Source organism: Balaenoptera borealis (assembly GCF_965194805.1).
Source record: "Balaenoptera borealis genome assembly, chromosome: 13".
NCBI lineage: Eukaryota > Metazoa > Chordata > Mammalia > Artiodactyla > Balaenopteridae > Balaenoptera > Balaenoptera borealis.
The window spans coordinates 64,577,254-64,587,495 of NC_138870.1; the positions used below are offsets into that span (position 1 = coordinate 64,577,254).

The 10,242-nt window shown below is 42.9% G+C and overlaps 1 protein-coding gene across 5 annotated transcripts in view; it reads right to left on the minus strand.

Moving 5' to 3' along the window:
* Positions 1-124: 124 nt before the first annotated feature.
* The window catches only part of CSRP2 (cysteine and glycine rich protein 2), a 15,487-nt gene continuing 5,369 nt past the window's right edge, over positions 125-10,242 (minus strand). For 2 of the 5 annotated variants that reach the window (XM_082351756.1, XM_082351755.1), the window contains exons 2-7: positions 8,312-8,424; positions 7,167-7,287; positions 5,421-5,589; positions 1,793-1,922; positions 1,024-1,117; positions 125-431 (exon numbers count right to left, since the gene is read on the minus strand). In XM_082351756.1, the coding sequence (XP_082207882.1) occupies positions 355-431; positions 1,024-1,117; positions 1,793-1,922; positions 5,421-5,589; positions 7,167-7,287; positions 8,312-8,347 (627 nt within the window). In that variant the 5' untranslated portion in view covers positions 8,348-8,424 and the 3' untranslated portion in view covers positions 125-354. Of the gene's footprint in view, positions 432-1,023; positions 1,118-1,792; positions 1,923-5,420; positions 5,590-6,269; positions 7,130-7,166; positions 7,288-8,311; positions 8,425-10,242 lie in introns of those variants that run through there. The other 3 variants (XM_082351758.1, XM_082351757.1, XM_082351759.1) reach the window with 2 other exon arrangements.

The window sequence follows — 10,242 nt, forward strand, 5'->3', positions numbered from 1 at the left end:
AACCGCATAATGGGGTGGACTCTCTTTAACCAATAAAAATGAAGGTGGGGACCCAGATGATTTACCACTAACCGACATCACAGCACTCCTCCAAAAGGTTAATTGAAAGACACTGAACACTAAATTAAGCTGAAGTTTTATTTAAAATGTAAAAGAAATGGTTCTTGAAATGCTGATGAATAAAGCGAAAAGATATAGTGCTCTCTTCCTACTAGCCAGCTGGCCTATCCAAGTACAGGGCAACATACAGTACTTAAGTACTGGTAGAATTTCACAGTAGTTTAGTGTTAGATTATCTGTGCCTAGATTATGTAGAGCTTCTCAGTGTGTGATCTTGGTTCTGGGTTTGCACCTCTACTGAGCATGAACAAGGGCTCCTGCTCCTTGGCCATAGCCAAATCCCTTGGGCCCAAAGTTTTTCGCGTAGCATCCTACAAAAGAAAAGGGAAGAGTTAGTGCAAGTCCATTAAGCTTTGCTAGCATTGCTTAAGACTGATGTATCAACAAACATCCGTAAATTGAAAAAGCTGTTGGCTATGCCAAGAAGAGTTCAACTTATTTAAGGTGTAGAATGTGCCACGTAGTAACTATGTTAAAGCTGCAAAGGTAAGTCCGAGTCTTCTGGTTCCCTGGTGTTCAGCTCATGGTCCCAACTGAGTTACAAGTATGCACATCGGGCCAGACAAGTTCTATATTTGTCTATTACCTTCATATATCCATATGCTTTGCTTAAAACATTAAGCTGAAAGAAGACTATTGTTTGTTTTTATTTGTAGGCGAGTTTTAAATGACCAGGAACTTAACTTACTGTATCATCAAAAATGTTCTGTGGTTTTTCTGTCATCTGTAAGCATCTCTAGATCTTTTATTTTCAAATACCCAGTGGCACTATCCCACCTCTTTCCCATTTTCAGAGTGCTTTTTGTCCTTTTTTTTTTTTTTTCCCCCTGCTAGTGACATTTCCTTCACTAACAGCCAGTGTGAGATACCCATATGGACACCAATAACTGAAGTTAATTTTACCTTTACAATAGATTTCACCTTCTTTCTCAGTCAGAGTTGTTGACTCAAGACTCTTCCCACACTTGGCACATCGGAAGCAGTTTTTGTGCCAGGGCTGGAAGAGAGGAATGAGTAAGTTTAGATGCTGGCACAGTGGCTCAGGAAGATCAGCCCAAAACAGGCTCCTGACTACTGTGGGGCAGCCCCAACCAGAAGGCTGAAACTGGACCCTCTACATGCTTGGTTGCCTGCAAAAGGGCTGAGTTCAGACTTCATCCACAGAAGACCTGGACCTGGAGCTGTGCCACGGAAGGGCCATTTCCCTGAGAGCTGTCTGAAACCTCGCCGCAAGCCCTGTGTGCTCCTTTGAAGACCACCTCCTTTACGGTTGAGAACACTGCAGCTCAAAGAGGTGAAGCGGTTAAGCGACTGCTCCAAACCAAATTAGCATCAGGTGCCCTAAGTCACTGCTTTTTTGTTTTTGTTTTTTTCCCTTTCACTACACTGAAGAACCTGCAGAGTCCAGGTTTGTTAAGCCTGGCCTTGTCAGTTAACACCTTCAGGAGCGCCCCCTATGAAAACAAGGTTCTTTTAAACACAGATGTGATTTGTCAAATAAGGGCATCACTTCAAAAAATTAATGATTCAGATGGAAATTCGATTAAGAAAAAGTTTAATTCAAGGCATTTATTTATAAGGCAGAACGCCTGAGTGGGCTGCGGAGGGGCCTGGGGGAGAAAGGTAGTGGAGAGTAGTCATCCGCTGCTATTAACTCAAGACGGCACTTTACCTTTCCAGCTCCAATGATCTTCTCGGCAGCGTACACAGAATCCCCACATCTGGAACACTTCTCAGCACCTCCGTATTTCTGAGCAAATTTAGAAGTGTTTGGATTTGTCGTAGGCCTGTGAGGTTGAACGCTTGTGGAAAGGGGAGAAAAGGAATTAGGCAAGATTTTCCAAAGGGCCCTTATAAGCCTTACAAGGCAGACACAATAGAACTCTGGGACTTAATTGCTATACTGTCCCTTGGCTGGAGGCCTCCACAGGCCAGTACAGGGGAAAGAAGAAAGAAGAAATAAATATCAGGAGCGGGCCAGTTATTATTTTGACCTATTTATGGGCTCATTATTGTTACAAAAAGACAGACAAGGCTCCAAACTTAAATGTCTGTCCCTCTGAGTCTAAACTCATCAGAATTCATTGAATCTCCAGTGCTAACCTCTCCACTAAACAATTATGCTGTGTTTTATGAAAACCTACCATAGCACATATTTTCACCCCACATTCATATCATTATTATTATTATTTATATTACCACTGGAATCAGCTAGCTTTTTACTTCACAGAAGATAGAAAAAATCAGTAGTAACTTAAGCAGTTAAGTTCTGCACATAGGTCAGCTGACTTAGGCAGTAACTAGGAAAATTAAGTATGTTTTACAGATTACTTAATTCCCCAATATATTAGGGGAAAGTATGAGTAAATTACATTTTTCATGGGAAAATATTTTAGAAAGTTTGCCTATTACTCTGTGATCTGTTTATCTTTTTCTCTGTATAGCGTACTGTTTTTGTCACTATTTACAGGTCACTAGGTAAACCTTGTTTTCCTCTCACTTTCTGTAATTTTTTTCCATTCAATATGTAGATGTACCTACCATGCAGAACACCATTCTAGGCTCTGAAAAGATTTAAAGGCTTTCCTAAAGCCTTACAAGTAGGTTGAGCAGATAAGATGTGACAACAAGAGTTAGCACTCAGCAAAGGGTAGCTAAGTGTCAATTTTTCCTACTAGGAGAACAATTTCATCCTAGTTATATTTTATTAAATAGGTTACATACATATTTAAAATAAAGTGTTAATTTAGGAATACTGCCTTTTCATAAAAGTTTATTCAAACTTTACATGTATCTTTAATATCTTCATCTCCACTATATCCATTTTTTAGTCATTTAATGGTTTTCTACACTTCCACCTAAGTTGTTTAATATACAGCATTTCTTGAATCATGTTTGATGTGGCCACTGGAAATCTTATTCTAAGCAACAAATACCAATTCCCAGTACTAATTCACAGGACTGAACTTTCCATTGTCCCTAATATGGGCATATTTTTTAAAAAATCTCCACAACCCACTGTATATATACAGTCAGCCCTCTTTATCCACAAGTTGTGCATCCACAGATTCACCCAACCTTGGATCAAAAATATTCGAGAAAAAAATTCTGGAAAGTTCCAAAGAGCAAAACCTGCATTTGCCACATGCCAGCAACTATTTACATAGCACTTGCATGCTCAGATTTTGTGTCCGTGGGGGTCCTGGAACCAATCCCCTATGGATACCAAGGGACACCTGTACTTACTTTTAAAAGTGATCTTTAAAAGCTATTCACAATGATATCCAACACTTGCAGTTAGGAGTTTTCTAAGAAAAATTTCCAAATCTGCCAATCATATTAATAAGAACTTTATATGGATTATCTCCCACCTCCCTTCCAACAACCTCAGAAGCCATGGTTAATTGCTACCTCATATGGCAGATGAGGAAATAGGGGCTTACATTTAAATAACTTGCTGAAGGGCTAGAGAATTAGTAAATTGGTGAGCCTGAACTAAAAAATGCAGGTCTGCCTCAATGAAGATGTTTCTGCCCACTCAGTGCTGCCTCTTCAAGAGATCCCCCCGAAGCTGTTTGGTCCCCATAACTTTCACAATGACCATGTGCCAAAAGGGCAGCCAAGACTGCAGGTGCTCCCAGAGTACAGTCATTAAGAGGGGCTTCTGGAAAAGGAAATCCCTACACCTGGTCCTGCAGGATGAGTAACATGTGGCCAGGCTAAGAAGGGGAAGAGGCAAGGACACAGATCAACACAGGCCAGCATAGAACGTTGGCTAATTATTGGGGAATATGGAGAAGCAGGAGTAGATAAAGAGGAGGGGCCACTGGTCTTTGTGACTTTAACACTATGGCCACAATTACTGATTCACTTTTGGGGTCATGGATGAGTTTTGTTTGGGGGGAACGTGTACAGGTTTATGTGTTTGAAATAAAATCTTGGGAAACAAGAATAGATTTTTAACAAGTTGGAAAGGGAGAGCAGAACAAGAACGATGAACTTTAACAAAGAGGTAAGCTGGGGTCCTGCAAGTGACGGCATGCAGCAATGAATGAGTCAGCTCTCATACAACCGATGCCCAGCAAGGCACCACGGCTCAGAAAGTGAGTGTGGAAGAAACAGGACAACAGAGAGGTGGACCTCGATGCAGGACAGCGCACAAGTATGCGGGCCAAAAGGACAAAAGTTCAAATCCTGGCTCTGCCACTTACCTGTGTGAGCTGAGCCTTAGTGTCCTATCTATAAGATAGGGACAAAGTAACTCAACTCAGTTACTGTGAAGATTATATAGAATGAACATAAATGTTCAGCAGACGTTATTTCAGGCATACCATAATGCGCTGTGCTTAAGATCATAAGCTTTGGAGTTACACTGGGTTAAGTTTCAGGCTCTACAATTAACTAGCAGTGTGACTTAAGGCAAATCACTTAATTCTCACTGTCTCACTTTGTTCTTGATTAAGATAGGAAACCCTACCTTATAGGGTTGTGAGGATTACATGAGTTACCATATATTATTGCATGGTGTCCAGTCTACAATAAGGGCACAATTAATGGCCTTGTCCAAGGAAAGGCCATCTTACTGGCGTATTACACAATTTTGGCCTCTTCAGTATAAAATGGATGTGAAAAATGTGAAGTTCAAATGAGGGAATTAGTGAGTCAAGAATAGGGATTAAATTCCACATGAAGAAATTATGTCTCAGCGTGAATTACTAAGTGAAGTTTAGCAGATTTAGCACTTTGCTTACTTTGGTACCGAAACCTTTAAAATTTAGTAACACTAACCTCTCATAGAATCAAATACAGGAAATAATTTCCATTTTTAAGTAAGAATTGTAAGCTAGAGAAAAGTAATTTCTTGGTGAGGAAACATTCTTACATGGAAGGACTGACTGAGGAATTTTCATTGACTGCTTAATTGCACATGAGAAATGCATCTCATGATTCCGATACTACATTTCTCCATCATTTGATTTCATGATGTCTGGTCTTTGAAGTGCTGTGAAACGGAAGTAAATTTAAACCACTTGCTTTTGAGAACATCACAAGTCCTTGATACACCTCATAATGCTATAAACCGGGGCTGGAAATCACTGGAATAATCAATAAGAACTTTGCCAGGTCCAAAACTGTCCATTATTTCAAGCTTAAAGAACAGTCATTAGTTTATACTAGAAAATCTGAGTCATTGTCTTTGATTCTTTCAAGCTAAAAATCTGGAAACTCCCAGATTCCCGTTCACCAAGCAACATGAATTGCCACCATGCCTTCCTGAAGGTCACGTGGTCTTGACTCACCTCTCGGGCTTGATGCCCAGCCTCTCACCCCGGTCCATGTTGAGTGTGCCCGCGCCCTGGCCGTACCCGTAGCCTTTCGGCCCATACTTCTTTCCATAGCAGGATTTGCAGTAGATCTCGTCATCGTGAATTGCCACTGTTGTACTATCTAAATTTTTCCTGCAAACCACTGAGGGGGAAAAAGTTAGACTTTAAAAATATGCCAAAGATTGCCTTTTTCCTTAGAACAATGGTGGCGCTGACACAGGGCCTAGAAAAGGTAAAGGCAGAGGCTCTCTCACATTCCTAGTTTATTCTCTGGTTCCCAAAAGCCACTGGAGAGCACCTGGACGGCTCGCTACGTGTGAGGACAATTTGCGTTCCTCCATGGATATGATGGTCATTTCAGAAATACATTCGAATTTTAACATCCTGAAGCCTCAAACTGTTTAGTAGGATCTGCCTCCCAGGCAAGGGGGAGAGAAGTTTCCAAGATGTCTATAATTACACGAACAAAAGGAACAAAACTAGCACTTTGCGCCCAAGACCCTTGCTCCCAACCTTCAACACTCAATCTTTTCGTCCCCTTCATCCAAGTATTAAAGAACAAAAGGGTAGGAGCACCTTGAGCGAGCTGCCTCTGCAGCCCCTCCTCCCCCAAAAGCACCCCCAGGGATAAAAACGGTTTTAAATCCAGAATTCTAGTTTTCATCACTAGTTTAGAAGGGAAAAAGCAGTCTTCTTTCATCTCACCACCGGCTTCTCCAGCAGTGATAAGTATGTCTGAAAATCGTCAAGTGGTTTAAAGTCTGCATTTGTTTTCCCTTCAGTCCCAAAGGAGCACACATTCTTTCTTGATGGATTTCTTACCACATTTCCACGTATCCCACTTCATAAAACTGCCAAATGTCATCATGTTTTATCCAGACGTTATTTCACTTTCTAAGACTTCAATTAAGCTTGAGAAAAAAAAGACTTGTGAGAGAGCTCACTGGAAGCACAGTCGGGCAGCAGGAAACCCGAGATCAGTGCAGTAGAAAAGGGGATTCCTCCCACCCCTTATTTAAAAGAGAGGGAGAAGCAAAAAGAGGAAGGACAGAAAGAAGGGCCGGGAAAGGCGACTAGCTGGCTGCTTCAGAGTAGAGTTAAATGATGAAGTTTCTATTATCTTAGACTGAAGTTTTCTCTGGTAGAACAGAAATGACATCATCTACTTTGAACCTTGCTGTTGAGGTTCAAGTACTGAAATATATCTGCTTAAAGACAGAGTTAACCTAAAATCATACACTGCTGAAGAACAGACACCCTTAACAGACAGAATAAATAGAAAAACTGGTTTTAAACACATGTTTATTAACCAGAGCAAGTTTAAATATATGAAATTTTTACTAGAGAACCACCCCTTTCCCCCTAGGCCTTATCCGTATTCTCTGCAGTAAATTCTCCTAAGGTCTGCAAACTACTCTGAATTATTTCCTTAAAAGGCTTTAGTCAGCAGAGGCACATATTAGGAAGGAGTAATAAAGAGGACCAGTAAAGACCTTGACATTTAATAAACACTGACTTGATTACGGTGTAGACATCATGGCTTAACCTACAGGAGGAAACTAAGAACAATTTCTCAAGTATTTACATTTCCTCTTTGTTCACATACTCTCTTGGTTACAAAGCTGCTGAAAAATACGGATTCCTTTAAAAAAAATTAACTTCTAAGAGAAGAAATGGTTAAACCAAATCTGAGAAATGCTAGCTATTATGGAGGCGTACATAGCAAACATTCATATGTTGTATTTGTATTCTTCGTAACTGCAACTCTCTGTTGTCTGTTTCTGGTCGTCTGCAAAGCAGTTGCTGTATAAAAAGGTCCAGACGCCTTAAATGCTGGTGCCTAGAAGGAGAAGGACAACTAAAATTTGTGAGGGAAACTCTTTCTGAAGATTATTCCTTAGTGTAACCAGATTTCTTTTTAACATAGGCAGTTTCTAACAGTAATTTTCACTGCACAGTACTCTAGATATAGCGGAGAGCTGCACGGATGGGTGGGTTCCTCACATAACAAATCCTTTGTTCGAGAAAATTTTGTCATTTGAATCAGAAGATGATTAATGTTGAGCTTCCTGAAGCGGCTACTCTCCTGTTTTAAGACTGAAGACTTGGTTGCCCTGAGAAGGAATCTGCCAGGGAGAGGGGGCTTCTCTCCTGTTCCCTTTCTCTCATTATCAGGTACTGACCATCGTTGGAGCAGACGCCCACGTGCTGGTTCGTGGTCTACCTCCTGTCTGTACCAGCCACAATGGTAATATCTCTCTCTATAAACAGCAGTAATTCCCCATCTACTTCTATGGGATTTTCATATCCTACGTTCCTTTCCCTCAAATTTAGGACATCAATAACAAGAAATAACTCTGAATATTCACTACCAGAGAAGACAGAATTTGAGCTTCTAGACATGTGAATTTCAACTAACAGTGTGGCGAGAAACCAGCCAGTTAGGTTTCAAAGAGAAGGAGCCCCGCCAGAACGAGAAAGCTGGCGCGGATGGGGAGTGAGCCGTTCGTTCAGGAGTCGGAGCCAAGCCCCTGGGATGTGCCAGGAACTGTGCTGGGTGCCAGACTATAAACAACCCCGAGGTCTCGGTGAAGCGGGGGAGACAGACGTGACAACAGATGAAGTACAGGGGGTGCCAAGTGGAGGCGAAGCGCTACAGGGGCCCAGAGGCCGAGGGTCTGGGTCGCCCCTGCTGTCCTTGCTGTGAGGCTGAGCGCTTGCACTGTCCATGGGGACAGACAGACAGAAACCACTGGGGCTGCTAAAATCATCTTTGTTAACAAGACCACAGTTTCTTCCTGAAATCGGTGAGCTGAAGCTCCTGACACACGAGTTCTGTCCACGCGAGCGCGGGGGAGACTCACTGCACAGGAAGCAGCAGCGGTGGAAGCTCCGGCCATCGCACTGCACCTCCTCGGCGTGGTACACGGTCCTCCCACATGCCCCGCACTTGTTGCCACCTCCCCAGACGGGCATCCTGCAGGAAGACACAATCGTTAGGACGGGCCCCTACTGTACGAGACGTCTTACACGCTCCCTGGAGGGCTTTTTACACCCAGGGGGCAGCAGACAGCGTTGGTTTCTTTATAACCTGCCCTGGCCACATCTTCAGAAGACCTGCGTTCCTCCAAAGTGACCTCGTCTCACCTCCCAGATCACAGCCCTCACTAGGAAACGGGCTTGTCGTGCACAGGTTTTTTTCTCCTACGGGACAAAGGACCTGCATTTAGTACAACAGTGCAGGTCGCCAGGCACAAAACAAACTGCCGCCAGCATCCACGGGGGTTGAGAAAGCAGTGTAGGGAGTGGAAAGGCAAACGCTGCCCACGCCCACCCTGCAGTCGTAATGAACTGGTGTAAAGCTCAGCTGAAGAACTTACACTTGGGTGGAGGTTTTTACATGTTTCATTCACTGTAACATCACCAAATTCTTAACCATAGAACATACACGAGCTATGACACACTTCTAGGGAGGAGGGAAGTGCTGGACGGCCCGGCAAGATTAAGTTGTATATTTTCTGCTCAAGTTATGAGAGATTATAGCATAAACACTTGTTTCTCTGACTGGCACACTGCATGGCGGGAGCCTGGCAGTAACCACAACAAACACCCATCCAGATGGCTATCATTTAAGTTTCTGTGCTTCACTAATCCCAGTGTCCTGAAGTCCAGCCGACGACACGGTTGGTTTTCCCTCTCTGGTGGGCCTGTCCATCCACACAGAATAGGCTACCAAGTTGCCTTCCTGGCAAAATGAATTGTTTGTTGACTGTGTCAGAATAACCTCTGAGCAATGTGGCCTGGGGGTAGAACTCGAAGTTTAAATCCTTGGCTATCTTGCTGTGATGTAGGGCAACGTGTTCTCATCTCCTTCACAATGAACTGGTCTCCCTGGACCCAGTTTAAAACACCTAGTTCTGAATGGCCAATGTGCTCAAGTGCCTTTGCCAGTACAGAAAGTTGGCCTGCAGAGACAGCGTGTTATGTCAGACCTGCCCTGAGTGGTATCTAAAAACACAGTAGAAGAATTCCTTTCATCCCCACCATCATTTCCAGACTTCCCTTTGCTGAGTGCCATTTGCAGCCCTTGGCTGTTGCGTCTCCTTGGATGAGCTTCTGCCTCTCTAGTAAACAGCTAGCTAAGAAGGCTGAGACGTCCTTACTAACTCAAGTCTGGCTAGAAAAAAAAAAAGGGACAAGGACAGCTGCTAAGCAAAAGGCTGAAGAATCTTCAGTCCTTAAGATAAAAAGGAGGGTGGAGAAAATTCCTATCCCACTTGCCCATCCTACGCCATTTCGACAATCCAGAACACAATGACTTCCTAAACACTGAGATGAGGTCTTTACACAAGAAAGATTTACAGAATTAACCAGTGTTGGGCATCCTTCTGGGACACAGCCTTCTCTGGCCCCTCTTCTGGTAATACTTTCCCCGGATTTTCTCCAGGGAAGCAACAACCGTCTCTTTCTTGGCACACGTGGTTTAGAGAAGTACTTATTAAAATGTGGTCTCCTGGTGACAGTCCACTGTGCTGGCTACCAATCCCAGACAACATTCAGATAAGCGTTTAGAAAGTTTTCTACAATTTTAGCCACAACAATCAACAGCATGATCAGTGGACTCATCTTGTTGGACAGAGGACAGTCAGATAATCAGGCTGTATTTGGAAATTAAAAAGAAAAAGAATGGTCCTTTACCACAGATAGTTTGAGAAGCACTAGTTTAGAGGGTGTGACTCTACCCTCAATTCCAGGGCTGGACATGGCGATGCATCACTGCAGTCAGATGAGTGCA